Source organism: Peromyscus leucopus, chromosome 13 (assembly GCF_004664715.2).
Source record: "Peromyscus leucopus breed LL Stock chromosome 13, UCI_PerLeu_2.1, whole genome shotgun sequence".
Lineage (NCBI taxonomy): Eukaryota > Metazoa > Chordata > Mammalia > Rodentia > Cricetidae > Peromyscus > Peromyscus leucopus.
In genome coordinates, this window is record NC_051074.1 from 53,081,922 (window position 1) to 53,103,093 (window position 21,172).

Sequence of the window (21,172 nt, forward strand, 5' to 3'; positions counted from 1 at the left end):
GGCCTCGAACTCACTGTAGAACCGCCTGCCTCTGCCTCCTGAGTGCTGGAATTAAAGGTGTGCGCCACCACTGCCCAACAGGAATAGTTTTACAGTACAAATACAATCATCTCTCATTGAGGAACCAAACAAAAAGCAAGACTGCTTCATCTGTGGTGCTTCATGCTACATTACATGAACCCTCCCTCCGGAAGTCACAATGAGCTGGGAAGACAAGTCTCATTGGGGTGGAGATTAGGTACCATGCAGCACAGACCCACGCTGACAACACACAGGAATTAAGGGGCTTGGGATTTTGTGCCATGCAGCCTGCAAGGGAAAGGCAAGGACCAAGTTCTTGCTCTTACAGAATCCTGCCTTTAGAGATTAGCAGCTACTAGTGTGAGCCCACACAAAGGGATGTGCCAAGCAGTAGGCTGGAGGTAGCAGTTCCTTGTGTCTTGGGGGCACACGCGAGAGCACATGGCACACAGACTGTCTGCCTTCTGGAGGGATCTTGGTCTACTTCGGGAGAGATGGGAGTGGAGAATCTAGGAAAGGTCTGTAGGTGAGGTTGGATGTGAGCAGCGGCTGTGTGAGATGGAGTTTCTGGTGGTAGAGATTAACTAAATGTTGGACCCAGAGTCCCCCAAAGACCATCAGGAGACCAAATCCGATGCAAAAGCAGAGTCTTTTTATTTCGAGTTAACTCGGGTCTGTCTGACGCTGCAACAGAGCAGGAGAGACCCGGAGCAGCAAGGGGGCGGGGTTTTTAAAGCAAAGGGGGGTTGGGGTCTACAGACTACATAGGAACAGAGTCAGGATGGGTTTATGCGAGTGGCAATCATGTTAGTGACTTTTAAGTGGCTAGGGTTAGTTGGGGGCTACAGTTATTCATTTTTAGGCGGGCCTGGACAAGTCCCAGGCTCTGTCCTTGAGCTGCCATGGAGGCTGGCTGGCCTTGCACGTACTGACTGTGGGGGCTGGCTCAGTGGCCCAGGCTTGTTTCCCTGTCCCTGCTGGCAGGGGCATCAATGATTGTCCTTTGTTCATGGCCCTCTCAGAAACTGCTTGCTAAAGTCTCAGGAAACTGAAATTGCGGCCTGATCTCTGAGAGAAGACTGAGCAGCCTGTTATGGCCTCTGCTTGGTCCTTTCACTAAAGGCGACTTTTGAGCTCACTCTTGCCTAAAAGAAGACTACATTTCAAATATTGTAACAGTAAATAATGGCTCTGAGGAAGGGAAACCTATTTAAAATGTTTTATATTTTTAAAAGCCTAAGGTGCAGCTGGGCAGTGGTGGCGCACGCCTTTAATCCCAGCACTCAGGAGGCAGACGCAGGTGGATCTCTGTGAGTTTGAGGCCAGCCTGGTCTGCAGAGTGAGTTCCAGGACAGCCAGGACTACACAGAGAAACCCTGTCTCAAAACAAAACAAAAACAAATAAACTCCCAAAAGTCCAATGTGCTACCCACTTTGCCTTAGAACCACCTAAAAAAATATTTTTAGATGTTAAATGGCCAATAAAGTTCTGGAAGCTTCTGGGTTTGCTTTGTGTATAATGGTAAATTATTCTAAATCTGAGACAGCAGAAGAAATTGATGAGTCAGGCTGGGAAACCATAGAGGAAATCATTGTACTTTTCTATACGAGAGATGTTCCAGAATAGGAACAGTGAAGAGAAGAAGCGTTCTTGTATCAAAGATACATTTTTTTTTTTTAAGGATCAGAGCTTTGTGAATGTGGAATTACTACATCAAATGAATTTGGAACACACTAGAGCTCCGGAGGTAAAGATAAATATGCGACTGTGTCCTGTGTTGTGGAACAGTCGGGTAAAGGTGATCCCAAAAGCTGCTGGAAATACACATTTGGCTCACGGGCGAGAATGCACAGAAAGCACGTCTGAAAGTATAAACCCAAAAGACCTGGTGTGGAGAGAAGAGGGCTCCTGAGACTTAAGGAGTGTTTAGTGGAATGTGAAGGAGGCCGCCGCCGCCGGCAGGCTCTGACTTCCGGAGGAAACAGACACTGCCTGTCAAGGAACCAGAGCCGATGGTCCAGCCTGCAGAATGCACACCCCCAAAGCCCAGGCGTTCTGCACGTGGTCCGGGAAAGGGCGGGAAAGGAAGCAGCGCGCGCGTAGGCGCGTGCACGGCCAACAGCGGTTGGGTTTAGTGGCAGATTGGGCCCCGAAGAGAATGTAACAATGGAGCTGCCTCCTCCGGGAATCCGGAGGGTTTCCATCAACCCTCTAGAGGCACCCCGCAGGTTTTCCATCTTCCCAGGCATGGTGCCCACCCGCTCATCTTTGGGCTCCCCCTTGGCCTTCGCTGGGACCTCGAAGCTCTTCGCCCAGAGCAACCTGATGGCCCCCAACCTGATGCCGGGCCTCCTTCCCCAGAAGAGCTCCCTCATCCCCCCGGACGCCATGCGGCGCAGGGCGTCCAACGTCTCCTCCGTGCACTACGCTGACGAGCAAAGCAAGCAGCCACCCTTGGACGCCGACAAAGAGAAGGAGAAGGGCAAGGGCAAGGGCACCGGGACACGGCTGCTGAACGTGAGTGGGGCCGAGAGCAGGGAGCAGGCAGGATGGCAGGATGGCAGGATGGCCGGCCCGGGGGTGCCCTAGGGACCGCAAGGGTCGGTGCTTGCAACCCCGAGACCTCCCTGGCGTGAAAGGTGGCCACACTAGACACCTTAGGCAGTTTAGCCTCCCGCAGCGTCATTTTGTCGACTAGGAGATGGAAGACAGTGAAAATGTAGGTGGTGATGCTCATCGGGACAAAAACAGTCACTACATGCTCACTGCAGTCAAAACCATCACGGAGATGTCATTTGTCTGGATATCTGCTAAACCCCAACTTTATTCTCTTTTTTTTCTTCCTTCCTTCCTTCCTTCCTTCCTTCCTTCCTTCCTTCCTTCCTTCCTTCCTTCCTTCCTTCCTTCCTTCCTCCTCCTTCCTTCCTTCCTTCCTTCCTTCCTTCCTTCCTTTCTTTCTTTCTCTTCCTTCCTTCCTTCCTTCCTTTCTCTCTCCTGTCCTTCCATCCTTCCTTCTTTTCTCTTTCTTTCTCTTCTCTCTTTCCTTCCTTCCTTTTCTTCTTCTTCTTCTTCTTCTTCTTCTTCTTCTTCTTCTTCTTCTTCTTCTTCTTCTTCTTCTTCTTCTTCTTCTTCTCCTTCTCCTTCTCCTCCTCCTCCTCCTCCTCCTCCTCCTCCTCCTTCTTCTTCTTCTTCTTCTCTCTCCTTCCTCCCTCCTTCCCTTCCCTCCGTTCTTCCTATTTATTTATTTATTTTGTTACGGAGGGTCTTTAATTTGTTTCATTTTGCCTTACTACATAAGCCCCAGCTGACCTGATACTTGCTATGGAGCCCAGGTTGGTTTCAAACTCTTAGCAACCCCCCCCCCCGCCCCATCTTATGTACTTAAGTGATGGGGTGTGGGTGTGTGCCACCACACCCGGATATTACCAAGGTCCTTAAATTATGACTCTGGAGGACTAATTCTTCATCAAGTCTCCAGTATTTAGTGGTAACGAGGGGCTGGAGGCATAAATGACAAAGCAGAACCTAACTGTAATTCATCCTATATAAAGGTCATTAGAGGATCATTAGGAAAATTCTCATCCTCTGTTCGCCTTACATTATTAAGAAATAGTGCAGTTAAATTATCCAGAAACGTGGGCAGTGGTGGCACACGCCTTTAATCCAGCACTCAGAAGGCAGCAGCAGGCAGATCTCTTGCGTTCAAAGCCAGCCTGATCTATAGAGCGAGTTCCAGGACAGTCAGGGCTACACAGAGAAACCCTGTCTCAATAAACAACAACAAAATTCAGGAACAAATAGTACATACAGAAGATGAGCTCTGTCTCTGTAAAATAATTTGATCTCCAAAGTTCCTGCTAATCCCAAGAGTTTAGCATGCTTTTAGAGCACTGTTAGGATGGATTGAGAGCAGATTAAATGCTAACTAAAAGGTAAGTTTCTAAGATGTGCTAAGTTAAAAATCACAAAGGTTTGTAAGAGACATGTGCTTCAAACTCAGACCATGGGCTGAGCTTGTTGTATATGACCTCAAGGAATTGGGGCTTTGTTTCCCAGAATAGTGATTTCTAATATTGTTTTGAACATGGCAGTTCCTTGTCAATGTAAAAATTTCCTTTTGCATAAAAATAACTGGTCTTTATTACTTGCCGATTGTGGAACTATATAACCACAAAAATGAACAAATAAGCCTGGTATTATTAATAGAGTTCTCTCCAGCTCATTGCTTGTTCATTTTTCATTCTCTGTTCAATTCTTCTGAGGTGCTTAGTAAAGCCTTGGTATGGGGATGCTGGGGAGATGGCTGAGTAGTGAGGAACGTGTATTGCTCTTGCACAGGAACCTGAGTTCAGTTCTGTACCCATGCCAGGCAGCTCACAACCTTCTGTAACTCCAGCTCCAGGAGATCTGGCCTCTGGGGTCACTTACATGCATGTGCACACACTCACAGACAGACGTACAGACGTACACATCCATAAAGAATAAATCTCTAAAAATATAGATTTTTTTGAGCCTCCCCCATAGTCCTCTTGGATGAGAGGGGTAAATGCAGGCATGTGCTCAAATTAAAACTATTTTTAACTGATTCCTAGGCATGAGTTTGAGAATCGCCTCAGAGGAACAGGGGAACATCGGTGTGGTGACTAGGTTGACAGAGCAGCCAGAGGAACTGGATGAGCTGTAGTGGGGATGGCCCTTAGTTTGTAGAGAGCTGGTCTAATGTGCACAAGCCCTGAGCACAAGCCCCGCACTTCAGAAACAGTGGCACACGCCTGTACTCATATCAGGAGTTGTTGGCAGAAGGATCAGAAATTTAGGTCATATTTGCCCACAGAGTGAGTTTTAAAAATGGGTGAACTGAGTAAAAGCAGATGGAGGGGTTGTCAGCTTGGTGCGAACTAGAGTCACCCAGGAAGAAGGAATTTCAGCTAAGGAATTGCTTCCGTTGGATTGGGCTGTGCCTGTGTTTCTTGATTGGTGGTTGGCGTTAAAGGACTCAACCCACTGTGGGCCACGCCACCCCTGGGCTGGTGGTCCTGGGTTCTGTACGAAAGCAGGCTGAGCGAGTCATGGGGAAGCAAGCCAGTAAGCAGCATTCTTCTGTGGTCTCTGCTTCAGTTCCTGCCTTCCAATTCTTGCCTTGAGTTCCTGCTCTGACTTCCCTCTGTGATGGACGGTCTATGAGCGGTCATATGAAATAGACCCTTTCCTTCCCAAGTTGCCTGCGGTCCTCCTATTGTCTTAATGACTTTTCTATTTCTGTGAGGAGACACCATGATCAAGTCAAGGTGTGAAAGAAAGCAGCACTCAGTTTGGGGCTCACGGTCCCTGAGGGTGAGCCCATGACCATCGTGACAGGAAGCATAGCAGCAGGTAGGCAGGCATGGTGCTTGAGCAGTAGCTGAGAGCTTGTATCTGATCCACAACATGAGGCAGGGAGGGGGCTAACTGGGAATGGTGTGGGCTTTTGAAAACCTTCAAGCCACCCTCAGTGACACACCTCCTCTACCAAGGCCACACCTCCTAACCCTTCCCAAACACTTCCACCGACTGGGACCCAAGCAACCAAATATATGTGCCTATGGGGGCTGTTCTCTTCCAAACCACCACACATAGTATTTGTGATAGCAATAAAGTAAACTGGCACTATTATTACAGAGAGTTGTCACAATGTTTAAATGGAGGTCAGAGAATAACTTTGTGGCATTATTATGTGGGTCCTAGAGGATCAACTCAGTTAATCAGGCTTAGGCAGCAAGCACCTTTACCAGTTGAACAATTTTGCCAGCCCTTAAAGAGATATTTTAAAAAGTTTTATTAAGCTGAGCAGTGGTGGTGCATGCCTTTAATCCCAGCACTCGGGAGGCAGAGGCAGGCGGATCTCTGTGAGTTCGAGGCCAGCCTGGTCTACAGAACGAGTTCCAGGAAAGGCTCCAAAGCTACACAGAGAAACCCTGTCTCAACACCCCCCCCCAAAGTTTTATTAAAATGTAGGTTTCTATGAAAATTGGAAACATTGGTTATGCATAGTACTTAGATTAAGATATAATAAAAATGTGTATTGTCATCCAGGTTTGATGTAATAGTCTCCTGCATTCAGAGATTAAGATGTCAGGATTGGGACCTTAGGACTAGCCTGGACTGCATAGTGAAAATCTGTATCAAAGACTAAATAAACCAAAACGTGAAGAATTACCCCAAGTTTGCGTCCCAGTTCTTTGAACTTTAATTCCTTTCAGCAGATCACTACAATTCTTAATTCTTGTCTTCATCATGTTGCCCTCACTTCTCATATGCTGGGATCCAGCATCCTGTTCCCTAAACTGTCATTGATTCCCAGTTATCACGTCTGTTATTTGACATGAACGCCAAGCTCTGGCTTGGGTGTGGGAGACACAGCAGTGGGAAAGCCAGCCCTCTTCCTTCATGTGCCGGCCTTCCAATTACAGGTCGCACTCCACGCTAACGGGGGTAGGAAGGGTGGTGTCAGGAATAACGAGGCTAGAGCAGGGACGGACCGTGCTGTGGGTAGCACATCAAGAGAACGCGTCCCTGAGCAGGGAGCTGTAGAATGAAAGCTGGAAGAAGGAGAAGAGGTTGGGGCGGGAGACGGAGCATTGAGATGGACTAGGCAAGTGTGAGAATTCTGTAGAGTAATTCCGTGTGAAATGTTCAGGAAATACAGTGAGGGAGAGAGAGATTTGAGAGGAGGCTAGAGCTCTTTGCTTAAGTCCCTTCTAACATCTTTTGAAAGAACTGGACATTCAAATTATTTTTCCTAGCAGATTTATGTTTTCTCTCTTCGGTTTTCCCAAACTTCTTTAATATATGCTGTATATGACTCCTCCAGAATATGCTCCTCTGTGATAAATATCAAAATGAAACGGTAGATCTAGAGCGATCAATGGCTCTGCCGGAAAGAGCACTGGCCGCTTTTCTAGAGGACCCAGGTTTGGTTCCCATCATCCACATGGCAGCTCATAGACCATCTGTACCTCCAGTCCAAGGAGATGTAACACCCTCTCCTGGCCTCCTTGGGCACTATGCATATATGTGATGTGAAGACATATATGCACACAAGACACCCATATACATAGAATAGATAAATACATTTTTAAATAAAAAATAAAGTCTTCTGAGTGCTTGTACTTTTTGGCTGTATGACTCTTCGTTCTGTTAACTAGTAGAATTGCTTTTCTGTACCCTATTTTTACTTTTTTTTTTTTTGAGACAGGGTTTCCCTGTGTAGCTCTGCACCTTTCCTGGAATTCAGTCTGTAGCCCAGGCTGGCCTCGAACTCACAGAGATTCACCTGCCTCTGCCTACCGAGTGCTGGGATTAAAGGCGTGTGCTGCCACCGCCCGGCCCACCACCACCGCCTGGCCGGTATTTTTACTCTAATATTTACTGTTTTTTTTCTGTTACTTATCTTGTTACTCTTACTTCTTTCGTTGAGATCTTTGTGTTTGGGCAGAGGCCCTTACTGTCCTTAACTGTCTCCCTAGAACTTCCTTGGCAGCATTCCCTAAGTTCTGGACGCTGTAGAACGATGTTTATTTGTCTGGAGTATTTTGAACTTCCCCTTCTCATTTCTTTCACCCGTTGGTTACCCAAGAGCCTGTTGCTTCTGTGTAATTCCCACATGCTGGTGAGATTTCCGGGCCTCTTCTCGCCAATTTCTATTTTCATACCATTGTGGTCAGAAAAGATACTTGGTACAGTGTAACTTATTTGTTGACCTCGCATCCTCTATCCTGAAGAACGCTCAGTGTGGTCCAGAGAAGAGCGTGTGTTCTGCTGCTGTTGGATGGAATGCTCTGTGTGATATCTGTCAGTCTCACTCTGAAATGTAGTTTTGAATCTAATGCTTCCTTGTTGATTGGAAACACGATGCCTAGAAAATCTGTTCCTTGTTAAAAGTAGGATACTGTGGAGCTCAATGGCAGTACACTTACCTGTTGTGCTGGATGTTTTTTTTTTTTAATTATTTACTATTATTTCATGTGCATCGGTGTTTTTGCATGCATGTACGCCCATATGAGGGTGTTGGATCCCCCGGAACTGGAGTTACAGACAATTGTGAGCTGCCATGTGGGTGCTGGGAATGGAACCTGGGTCCTCTGAAAGAACAAAAGAGCAGCCACTGCCATCTCGCCATCTCCCCAGCTGGCTTTTTTGTTGTTGTTTTTCCAAGACAGGGTTTCTCTGTGTAGCTTTGGAGCCTGTCCTGGAACTCACTCTGTAGACCAGGTTAGCCTTGAACTCACAGAGATCCGCCTGGCTCTGCCTCCTGAGTGCTGGGATTAAAGGCGTGGTGACCGCCTGGCTTGTGCTGACTATTTTCAAGTCCACTTGACACAAGCTAGACTCATTGGAGGGGAGGAAACCTCAGGTGATCTGGCTGTAGGGAAGCCTGTGGGGGCATTTTCTTAATTAGTGATTTGTAATTGTTTGTTTTGTTTGTTTGTTTTAAACTCTTGGCTCTTTGGGGGCCCACCACCAAGCTCATGCTATCTTGGGCACTTTGAAATTCTGTTCATTTCTGAGATGTGTTTATCTTTTCCTTTTTTATTATTCTCTCCTACATTACACCCTGACTGCAGTTTCCCCTCCATCCACTCCTCCCATCCCCCCGTACCTTCCCTGTACCCCAGATCCACTCCCCCTCCTTTCCTTTTAAAAAAAGAGCAGGCCTCCCAGGGATATCCACTGAACATGTCATAACAAGTTTCAATAAGAATAGGCACAAACCCTCATATCACAGCTGGACGAGGCTAGAAAAGGATCCCAAGAACAAGCAAAAGAGTTAAAGACACTCATTACTCTCACTGTTGGGAATCCCACAAGAACACTCAGCTACACCACTATAATGTATATGCAGAGGTCCTAGTTCAGACCCACACGAGGCCCATGATTGTTGCTTCAGTCCCTGTAATCCACTTTGAGCCCTGCTTAGTTGATTCTGTAGGCAATGTTTTCATAGTGTGCTTGACCCCGCTGCCTCCTACAATCCTTCCTTCCCCTCTTCTGTGGAGTTCCCCTGGCTCTGCCTAGGCTTTGACTGTGGGTCTCTGCATCTTCTCCCATCTGTTGCTGGATGAAATTTCTCTGATGACAGTTGGACTAGGCACCTTTCTATGAGTATAGCAGAATATTGTTACTAATCATGCCATTTATTTTTTCCAGTCGTATCTGGGTCTCTGGGCTGTCCAGCCTCTTGTTCTTGGCCATCCAGGAATGTCAGGCATGGGTTCCCTCTCATGGCATGGGTCTCAAGTTGGATCATTGGTTGGCCACTCCCAAAAGTTCTGTGCCACCATCTTGCAGACAGGACAGATTGTAGGTTGAAGAAGGTTTTGTGGCTTGGTTGGTGTCCCAGTTCCACTGCTGAAAGCCTTGCCTGGTTACAGAAGATAGCCAGTTTAGGCTCCATATCCCCTATTACTAGGAATCTTTGCTAGGGTCACTTTAGAAGATTCCAGGGAGTTTCCACTGCACTAGGTTCCACATCCTCCTGCCCAGCTGCCCCCTAATTCCAGCCATCTCTCCCAGTACTCTCTCCCTCCATCCCCCCTCCCCTCCCCAACACAATCCCTCCTGTTTCCATCCTCACCAGCCCCCAGTCCAGGCAGAAATAAGAAAGAAGTGAAAGACTTGCTAGAATTCAATGAAGTCAATGCACAACCTACCCACACTTATGGGACACGACGAAAGCAGTGCTAAGAGGAAAGTAGGCATCCAATGCCTGCTTAGAGACATTGGAGAGACCTCACACTAGCAACTCAACGGCACACCCAAAGTCTCCAGGGCAGAAAGAAGCAAGCTCACCCAAGAGGAGTAGACAGCGGAAAATAATCCAACTAAGGGCTGAAATCAATAAAATAGGAACAAAGAGAACAATACAAAGAATCAGTGAAACAAAGAGTTGGTTCTTTAGGAAAATGAACAAGATAGACAAACCCTTACCCAAACTAACTAAAAGACAAAGAATATCCAAATTAACAAAAATCAGAATTGGAAAGTGGGACATAACAACAGACACTTAAGAAATCCACAGAATTGGTCATTAGGTTCTACTTTAAAAATTTGTACTCCACAAAATTGGAAACTCTAAAAGAAATGGATATTTTCTTGATAGATACCACTTACCAAAGTTAAATTAAGATCAGATAAATAATTTAAATAGACCTGTAACCCCTAAGGAAATAGAAGTAGTCATTAAAAATCTCCCAACCAAAAAAAGGCCAGGGCCAGAAAGTTTCAGCACAGAATTCTACCAGACTTTCAAAGAAGAGCTAACATCAATACTCTTCAAATTACTCCTCCCCCCAAAAAAATAGAAACAGAAGGAATATTGCCCAAATAATTTTATGAGGCTATAGTTAACCTGATACCCAAGCCACACAAAGATTCAACAAAGAGTATTACAGACCAATTTCTCTCATGAATATTGATGCAAAAATACTAAATAAACTACTTGCAAACCAAATCCAAGAACACATTAAAAGAGCATCCACCATAATCAAGTAGGTTTCATCCAGAGATGCAGGGGTAGTTCTATATGTGAAGATCTGTCACTGTAATATACCATATAAACAAACTGAAAGAAAACAACCACATGATCATCTCATTAGATGCTGGAAAAAGCCTTTGTCAAAATCCAACACCCCTTCATGATAAAGGTCTTAGATTAGGAATAAAAGGGACATACCTAAATATTATAGCAAACCAACAGCCAACATCAAATTAAATGGAGAAAAACTCAAAGCAATTCCACTAAAATCAGGAACAAGACAAGGCTGTCCACTCTCCCCATATCTATTCAATACAGTACTTGAAGTTCTAGCTGGAACAATAAGACAGCCGAAGGAGATCAAGGGGATACAGTTTGGAAAGGAAGAAGTCAAAGTATCACTATTTGCAGATAATACTATAATATATATAAGTGACCCCCAAAATTCTACAAGGGGACTCCTACAGCTGATGAACACCTTTAGTGCCATGCAGGATACAAACTTAACTAAAAAAAAAACTCAGTAACTCCACTAAACTAAATGACAAATGGGCTGAGAAAGAAATCAAGAAAGAACACTATAACAGCCACAAATAATATAACATATCTTGGGGTCACTCTAACCAACCTAGTGAAAGACCTGGATGACAAGAACTTCAAGTCTTTGAAGAAAGAAATTGGAGAAGATATCAGAAGATGGAAAAATCTCCCATCTCATGGATAGGCAGGATTAACATAGTAAAATGGCCATTTTACCAAGAACAATCTACAGATTCAACTCAATTCCAATCAAGATTCCAACACAATTTTTCACAGACCTTGAAAGGACAATACTCAGCTTTATAACTTCATGTGGAAAAACCAAAAACCCAGGCTAGCTAACACAATCCTGTACAATAAAAGACTTCCAGAGGCATCACCATCCCTGATTTCAAGTACTACTACAGAGCTATAGTAATAAAAATTGAATGGTTTTGGCATAAAAACAGATAGGTGAATCAATGAAATCGAAGACCAAGATATAAATCCGTGTACCTATGGATACCTGATTTTTGACAAAGAAGCACAACAGAAAAAACAAAGCATCTTCAAAAAATGGTGCTGGTCTAACTGGATGTCAGCCTGTAGGAAAATTCGAACAGATCTATATCTATCATCCTGCACAAAACTCAAGTCCAAGTGGATCAAAGACTTCAGCATAAATCCAGATACACTGAACCTAATAGAAGAGAAAATGAGGAATAGTCTTGAGCACATTGGCACAGGAAACAACTTCCTGAAAAGGGTTTATCTGTGTGTGTGTGTGTGTGTGTGTGTGTGTGTGTGTGTGTGTGTCCAGGTATGACCATTTGGAATTGAACAATCTTTATGGGACATCCTCCCTGGAGAAAATGAACCCCCCCTCTCACTGCAGCCATTGACTGCTTGTAGCTCTTCATCTAGTGGTGGACCTTGTGGAATTTCCCCATTCACGTCAGCATGTCAACGTGGCTGTTATCATCATGCAGGTCTTATTCAGGCAATCATATTGTTGAGATTTCATGGTTGCAATTTCTCTGTCATGACTACAGGACAGTATTTAGTGGAATGTGTTGCCACAACCTGTGTGGCTTGGGTTCTGGAACCCTGGAAATCTGACTAGGGGCAGTGAAGAAATGCAGAACTGATAGACACACAGACACACATACAGGAAAGCTGGGGTCACCGCAGTGTATTTATTACATATAGCACAGGGGAAAGGAGTTAGCTAGTTAGTTAGTTAGTTAGTTAGTTAGCTAGTTAGTTAGTCTTGGTAGGAGGTCTCTGTAGGTGAGCAGTCTCAGGCTGTAAATATCCAGGAGAAAGAAGCTACAGTTGCTAGTTTTACACACACTGCTAACATTCACACTCACACCAGAAGAAGGCTTTGCCTCTCAGCCTTACTCATGCTTCTGAGGTGTTGGTCCTTGACAAGGCGGTGCCCATGTCAGCGATACGGATTCCCTCAGGACTTCATCTGTTCTTTATTCATTTACTCAAAGTTTCCTCGGCTCCCCACAAGGTGTGCTGGTCTTCTGACTCTTAGTGATTGTCTTCCCCTCCCATGATTTTCCCTTGGGTGCATGGTGGCATTGCAGGTGTATCAGTTGGGTTTGGGCACCCAATTTTGTGGATCTCTGTAATCGTCTCCATCTATTGCAAAAAGGAACTTCTTTGATGGGCTAAGAGGTACATTTATCTGTGGGTATAAGGATAAGTATTTAGGGTATAATTAGAAATTATATTAGCTTAGGAAAACGGTAGTTGTAGGTTTTCCTTTAGTGTCTGTGACTTCTCTAGTCATGGGTAGTTGGCTAGGTTTTCATTAATGGGTGTGAATTCCCTCCCATCAAGCCAGCCTTGGGTTCAGTTAGACAGCTGTTGGTTACCTGCAAGATAAAAGTGTCACTACTGTTTTATTGGGGATATCTTGCTGGGCTGGTTATTATTGTGGTCCCTAGACTTTACAGAGAGGTATGACTCATTGCTTCTCTCCCTCGGCAGCATCCATAGCACCTTCACATACCACGAGAGCAAGACCTCATGGAGGAGGCTTCCAAAGGAGAAGGATGACCATCAATACAGAAAAAAAACAAAAAAAAAAAAAACTCTCCCAATTTTCTTCCTGTAATAAGTTTGAATGCAGTTGATCTGATTTTTCTTATTCCCAGTGGCCTATTACAGGATTCAAGCATGCTATACTTTTCTATGCGATGGGAGGTAAAGGATACTGTAAATGTGACTGGTGGTTCTTATTTGATGTTCTGATGTCCTTAATTCCCCCATACTGTCTTTCTTTCTCCTTCCTGTCATGCATTCAGGGGACCCCGCTTCTTCTCAGTCTTCTTCAATGAGAAGCAGCACTCCTCTGAGGATCCCACACTTGGTCCTCCAGGGCCCTTCTCTCACCCAGTGCTGGACCACCTGTGTTGACTTTCTCCCCAACTCTGTCTCTTCTATTGCCTCTGCTCCCCTCTACTATTCTCCACAGTCACTTATGGATTCTCTTGTCTTGAGCTCTGTCCCCATAGGTTTGTGCTGGAATTTTTACTTTATTTCTCTCCCTAAAGGATATCTGGAAATTGTGAGGCCTTTCTCTAATGTGTCCTATGTTTGTTCACACACATTTGTGCTTTTCTCCTCTTTTTTGATTTCCTTGATAATTCCATATTTACTATGTATACTTTTATTTCTTTGTTTACCTACTGATGAACTTATTGAAGCTAGAAATGAGTTTCATATTCATAGTTATATCCACTGCCTAGAGCACCAAATACTTACTACACACTCAGAAAATATTGAATTAGAATATTTTATCCAGTTATGTTCTACTTTCTCTTCTAAAGTGTTGAATTAATTTATTTTAATAATAGATGCTAAGAAAAACTCTTCAAGGGTCTGACAGTGAGGAAATGATAACAGCACAGGAAACACCAAATTTGATACCATTTGGAGATGTGGTATGTATGAGTAACCTTCAATAAGCCTGCACAAATTATTTCTAATTTGATATGAAACATAGTTGATATTTGTTATCTGGTAATTGACAAGTATGTGAAGAAAATAGTCCTCTGTGATAAATATGATCATGAATTTTTTATTTACATGATCCATAAAACCATTAAATACTTACCAAAATTATTGGAAAACATTCTAATTCACAGAAACAATGTTTTGTAGAATAAAGATTCCCCAGGGACTGGAGAGATGGCTCAGCGGTTAAGAGCACTGACTGCTCTTCCAGAGGACCTGGGTTCAATTCCCAGCAACCACATGGCAGCTCACAACTGCCTGTAACTACAAGATCTGACACCCTCACACAGACATGCATACAGGCAGGACACCAATTCACATAAAATAAAATAAATTATTAAAAAAAAAGATTCCTGGTCACCTGACATAACTGTAAGACATTGATTTGAGGCCCAACCTAAGATCTGCCGCTGTCAAATGTCTGTCTGAAAGAGGAGTCTATGAACCAGTGTTTTTGTTGAGCTCAGGTGATTATACGTCGTCCAGATTGACCTGTGATTTGAACACTGACCCCTTCACCGCTCTTCCATCCCCCTCTCCAAACCGCAGAAGGAAGAGTTTCTGTGGCCACAAACATTGTTTGGGCTGGTGATATGGCTCAGTGGGTAGAGACACTCGCCTCTGCCAAGCCTGAAGACCTTCCTTTGAACCCCAGGAACCCCATGGTGGAAGGAGGAACCAGCTCCTGCAAGCTGTCCTCTGGCCACCATAACCATGCCATTATGCACATGTCTGCAGACAGACAGACAGACAGACAGACACACACACACACACACACACACACACACACACACAGGTGGGGTGGTGAAAAAGAGAGAAAGGGGAGAAAGGAAGAGTGAATGTAATAGAAGTTTTAAAGAAGAAAAGTATTTTAAAAAGCTTTTTCTGTGTGTGTGTGTGTGTGTGTGTGTGTGTGTGTGTGTGTGTGTGTGTATCAGTATGTACTTGTATGTATGTGCACCACGTGTGTGCCCGGTGCCCATGGAGGCCGGAAGAGGACGTCAGATCCCTTGGAACTGGTGGCTTGATGTGGGTGCTGGGGACTGAACTTGGGTCCTGCGCAGAGTGCAATGTGCTCTTAACCACGGAGATGTCTTTCCAGCCCCAAGAAACCATACCTTCTAGAAAGAACAAACAACAAAGAACTTCTAATGTGAAAAACCCAACACAAGTGTGCTTTAAAAATTTAAAAATAAGGTTCAATGTAAAGTGTAAGAAAGTTAAAAAATGTGCTTGCCTTTGTGTTCTTGTTTCGGTTGCTGTAGGTCGGCTGCCTGGCTGTTCACATAAAGACTTGTAGACAGTTTTCTCACAGGTGTATCCTTTTGGCTTGTAGATCACAGTATCAGCATACCCTGCTGTTCTGGTTACTGATTGCTGAGTCACTAACCACTGGAAAACATAGCTTGAAACACTAACCATTTTATCACCAAACACTCCGCTCACCCACCAGGTGGAACTTCTTCACAGTGTTAGCTTTGGTTACCGTCGGGCAGTTCAAAGGAACTGGGATGCTAGACCCTTCAGTGTGGACGCCGGCAATGTCGGACTTGGCCGGGTGGGTGGTTAGAACGCTTGTTCTCTTCATGGGATCACTCACATCCTCCTGTACTCAATTTCAGTTTACAAAATGTCATACACATTTCAAATAAAACCTGGATTATTGTAGTTTTTCCTGTTCCCTTAAATGTTACTCTTTGGTGAATATTTCTGTCATCCATCCTAAGGCCGTTTTCAGTTGCAATCATTGGATTTATGTTAAAATGATCATAAAAGCCTGCTCTGATTCAAGGACAGCAAAAATAAATCCCACTTTTCAGTGTAGAAGAAAAAAAAGAGATTTTTGGCCATCTGTAATTTACCTTAATCTCCATGTAAACTAAAGGAAAAATAATGCTAGTTTATTATAAGCAATAAGTCTACTTCCCTTAAACATGTTAAAAAGAATTTACTTTAAATTTGTGCCTTGCTTTTGGTTCTTTGAGACTGTCTTTCTATGAAGCCCAGGCTGGCCTTGAACTCTCAATCCTTTAGTCTCAGCCTCCCAAGTGTTGAACTACCATACTCCTCTGTTCTTATTTTTAAACCATTTTCATTATGGTATTTCTTTTTCTTCTTTTGTATACAGGGAGTTTTTCAAAGAATTCTCTATAGAGATGTTTTAAGATACTTAAATCTTAAAGATATTTTTTTAAGTCATAAAGTACTGGGAAAGCAACACTGTACGGTAAAATGAGGGCCATAGTGAAGTGAATCAGAGCAGAACCCTTTGCTGTGAATTCTGTCGTAAGATTCAGTTACTCTTAATTTATATTATTATTTATATATACGTCCCTAACTCTTTGGCTGGCTCTTGGGACCCTATTCCTCATACTGGATTGTTGTCCCCAGCCTTAATACCAGGGGAGGTGCTTAGTCCTACCGTAACTTGATATGCTTTGTTGATACCCATGGGAGGCCTGCCCCTTTCTGAACAGAAACAGAGGAGTTGTTGTAGCTGGATAAACCTTCCCCACTGGTTGATACCCAAATAACCAGTCAGAGGCTTCATATTAACTACAAACTGGGCCATGGATCAGGCTTCTTGCTTGCTAGCTCTTAGACCTTAAATTAACCCATTTCTATTAATCTACGTTTTGTCACATGGCCATGGCATTACCGGTCTGCTGGCATCTTGCTTTTTGGTTGGCTGGATGGCGTCTGCCCAATCCACCTTTCTTCTCCCTGTATCTCTCTTCGATTTCCTGCCTGGCTATAACCTGTCTTGCCATAGGGCAGAGAAGCTTCTTTATTAACCAGTGGTAGCAACACATATTCACAGCATATAGAAAGATACAGCAAGGAGTGGATTGTGGGGGTGGGGGCGGGCAGAGGAGAGGTGGGAGAGGGAATGATAGGAGAGGAGGGAGGGGAAACTGTGGTCAGGATGTAAAATTAATTAATTAAAAACTTCTATACAGAATAATTACATATAGAATATAATGTCAATTATATATTATAAATACTTAGTCACCTTAAAATAATATATAGAAAATTTGCAAAGGAATTTTGGTAAGAATGTGAGAATAAAGATATGGTAGGTATGTAGAGAAGAATAAACATTCCTATAGAGGTAAAAACATTGTTTTGAAAGTTTTTTTTCTGTTGTTTAATATACTCTAACTTTTTTTTTTTTTTTTTGGTTTTTCGAGACAGGGTTTCTCTGCATAGCTTTGCGCCTTTCCTGGAGCTCACTTGGTAGCCCAGGCTGGCCTCGAACTCACAGAGATCCGCCTGCCTCTGCCTCCCAAGTGCTGGGATTAAAGGCGTGCGCCACCACCGCCCGGCTCTAACTTTATTTTCTATATGTACTTGATTGATCTAATTTGGTCTGGATTGTTTAATAGATTTTACAATGTGTTATTTGATCAATTACAACAAAACTTGTTTCCTAAATATTTTATTTTCAGTCATTATACAACAGCATGTTAACATGTTCATTCGTGTCTCTATAAACCACATCGTGAAATGCACAAAACTTCGGAACTTGAGAGCTGTTAACAATGAAAAGAACCTTGTCCTTAGGTTTGATGAAGTGAAGTATTTTTCTGTACAGGTAATGGTAAAATCCTCTTCTCGATATGATGATGTGTCTTTATAGTTTCAAATGTTCTAAGTACTTACATCTTTTTGAGGGGAAAAAAAGAAAGGCAGACAAGAACCAAGAGTCCCGCTTTTTCACTGGAGGTTTTGCAATGTTTCTCTCCCGTGCGGTGGCCTGGGGGCGCGTTCCTGAGGACACTGAGCTGTGAAGCGCGTGCGTGCGTGCGTGCGTGCGTGCGTGCGTGCGTGCGTGCGTGCGTGCATGCGTGCGCTTCTTCCCTGGCAGGCTCCTGAGTGACTGTCTAAGCCATCTAAGCGTTTGCCTAAGGAAGGCTCCCTCCTCCTCCTCCTCCCCCTCCCCCTCCTCCCTCCTCTGCAGTGTGGTCTGTGGTTCTCCATCCTTTTTCTTCCTGTTCCTTCCTCTCCTCCAGTATCATCTCCCCATATGGACTCCTCCTGTTTTCACATAGATGGCACAATCTTTGTAACAACCCCAACACAGAGACAGACAGACAGACAGACAGACACACACACACACACACACACACACACACAATCTTCACAGATGTAGAATCTGAGGCACTACATGGAGTTAGAGGACTCATTGGGGCCATGACGCCGGGACTCAGTGGAGCTGGGACTGCGTAAGTTCCTCTTGAAATCATACTCCATTAAACTGCCTCTCAACCGGAACTTGTGCTTCTGTTTACAGTTAAGCTTCTTAAAAGCTTACATAGATCTCAAAGCTTTCTTTAAAACAGTGACCGATTGCCCAGGGGTCAAGAGTACCGGCTGCTCTTGAAGAGGTTCAGTTCCCAGCACCCACGTGAGGATGTAACTCCAGTCTTAGGGTATGTGACGTCCCCTCTGGCCTCTGTGAGTACCTGCATGCATAGTGTGCAGACATACACTCAAGCACTTGCACATATACACATAAAATAAATAAATCTTTTCAAAAGCAGTAGTGCTATACTATAGAGTTACAGGGTTCATTAATTAGTCCAAGAATTTCTTTAAAATTGTTTTATATTGCGTTTTACTGAAATTCTAAAGCATTTCATCTATGCTCCATATGTCATTGTAAACTTTATTTCAATTAAATGTTGAGTAGGAAAGATAATGTTTAGGCCTGAATTCTTAAGCAGTAACAAGAGGGAGGGCTCAGTGAGCAGAGGCATTGGTACCAAGCCCAATGACTTGACTTTGATTTCTGGGTCCCCATGGTAAAAGGAGAAACCAATCCCTACAAAGCTGTCCTCTGACCTCTACCTGTGCATGGGGGCACATGTGCTCCCCCTCACATACATACATATGTACATGAATAAATGAATGTAGAAAGAACACCAAACAAGGCATAGTTTGAAATTAATCTAGTCTATTGGAATGTCAGTTGTATAAAGCGATGGCTTTCCCTGACAGTTTCATACATGTGAAGAACATACTTAGATCATATTAAGCTCTCCACCATCCTTCTTCTTCCCACCCCTTCCCTTTCCTCCTCCTAATCACTGATAGCCCTCTTTTTCCCTAAATTCCAGTCAGGAGAGAGCACTGGTCTTTGTGAGTCTGGCATATTGTGCTCAGCACGATCGTCTCTAGTCCCCTATTTTTTTCCTGGAAATGACATAGTTCCACTCTTCTATGACTGACCGACACGTCACTGTGTGTGTGCTACATTTCTGACACCATTCAGTCCATTTCCGGACCCCGAGGCCAATGAGCCACCATCAGCGTGGGTATGGAGGCCAACGCTACTGTGTGCTGACTTGGATTCTCCTGTAGCGGAAGGGGTGTGACTGGACCAGATGGTCATTCTGTCTTCAGGTTTTTAAGGAACTTCCTTACCGCTCTCCATTCCCACCAGTGATGCATAGCCCAGCCCTGAATCCTCCCAAGCCTGTCTTGTTTTCTTCTAGATGAGAGCTTTTCTGATTGGAGTAAGATGGAATCCACGTTGTTTTGATTTGCAGTACCCCGATGGTCAAAAACGTTGAGCATTTCTTCACACTCTTTTTGTTATTTGAGTTTTATCATTTGAAATGTAACTATCCAGCTCATTTGCCCATTTGTTGATTGGGGGGTCATTTATTCTTTCAGCGTTTTGTCTTCTGAGTGTTGCCTGGTGAGCTGGCAACAAGAATTTGTTTTCTGGTGCCGAAGCTTTTCAGCTGCTGCACGCCAGCTTGCCCGTGCTGGCTGTTGTTCCGAGCTGCTAGAGCTCTGTTCGGAAAGTCCCTGCCTCTGAGTGTGTCTGAAGTGCTTTTCTCTCGGTCTGTAAAGGCTCAGTCTTACACTAACCTCTTCCATCATCTCTGGATTTGTTTTTATACAAGGTGAAAGGTGGGGATCTAGATCTTTCTTCTGCATGTGGGTATTTGGTCTTTTCTAGCACTGTTTGCTGAACTGTCTTTTCTCCAGTGTATATTTTTTGTGCCTGTGGAAAATCAAGTGTCCGTATGACCTTAGGTCTGGGCCCTGTAGTTGACTCCATTGTCTACAGCTGGCTTTGCCCCAGTGCCAGGCTGGTTTTGTTGTTATGGCTCTGTTAGGATAATTTGAAATCAGGATAGCTCTAGCGTTATCCTTTCTGCTTAAGATACCGGAATCACTTCATCTTTGTATGCAATTTCAGTTGAGTGTTGAATGCACCTTTTTATGTATAGTTAAAAAGACAAAGCAGGCAATAGATGATTCAAAGGATCATCATTAATATTAGACATAAACAGGTCCTGATTTTGTTGATATTAGAATATGTGGAATGGTGAGCTTGAAAAGTCACAAAGCTAACATGTAAAAATTAATAATTAGTGATGCTCATGGTATAGTATACCTTATGGATTATTTATTTGGAAATGTCTGAAATTCAGACTTGTGATTTAATACTTCTTTTCATGCATTTTGATATTGAGGTTCCCAGACGTCAAGATGATGAGCGGAATACTATTTTCTTGGAACTAATGCAAGATGCAGGAAACATAGAAAAACCTCCCCTTTCCTTGGGCAGTGTTGAATCACACCTTTATGAAGTAATACAGGTATGTATAAAATATCCATTTTACCCCCAGCTACATGGGGACCCACATACCTGTAATCTCAGTACTTGGGGGGAACAGAGAAGACAGTTATGAGTTCAAGGTCATCCTCAGCCACATAGTGATTTCAAGGCCAACCTGGGCTATGTGAGACATTGTTTCCAAAACAAACAAACAAAAAAGTAAAAAAGAAACCTTTTATTTTTTTTTTTAAATCTTGGTACCATACTGTCTAGTTGGTATTTGTCATTGTGGCTTCTGATGTCTGGTGGATTCTTTTTGTTTATCACATGCATAGGAAACAAAGTTCATTATAAAGGTATAAAAACATTAGGATTGTCAGATAGCATGAGGCTTAAACTAAGAACACTTTGAATTCCCAAGCAAGAGCATGTCATTTGGGGCAACTGGGGGCTGCATGGAGGGGTCTGCATTACTCTCTGACTTTGGTGTGTGGGCTTTGGAGAAGTA

General features: G+C 43.8%; 1 protein-coding gene across 1 annotated transcript in view; it reads left to right on the forward strand.

Annotated features, from left to right (window-relative positions):
- The first annotated feature begins 2,140 nt into the window (after positions 1–2,140).
- LOC114704256 (C2 calcium-dependent domain-containing protein 6) overlaps positions 2,141–21,172 on the forward strand; it is a 39,197-nt gene continuing 20,165 nt past the window's right edge. The window contains exons 1-5 of the mRNA XM_028885403.2: positions 2,141–2,539; positions 13,928–14,014; positions 15,353–15,404; positions 17,537–17,682; positions 20,579–20,704. Of these exons, the coding sequence (XP_028741236.2) occupies positions 2,189–2,539; positions 13,928–14,014; positions 15,353–15,404; positions 17,537–17,682; positions 20,579–20,704 (762 nt within the window). The 5' untranslated portion in view covers positions 2,141–2,188. The remainder of the gene's footprint in view (positions 2,540–13,927; positions 14,015–15,352; positions 15,405–17,536; positions 17,683–20,578; positions 20,705–21,172) is intronic.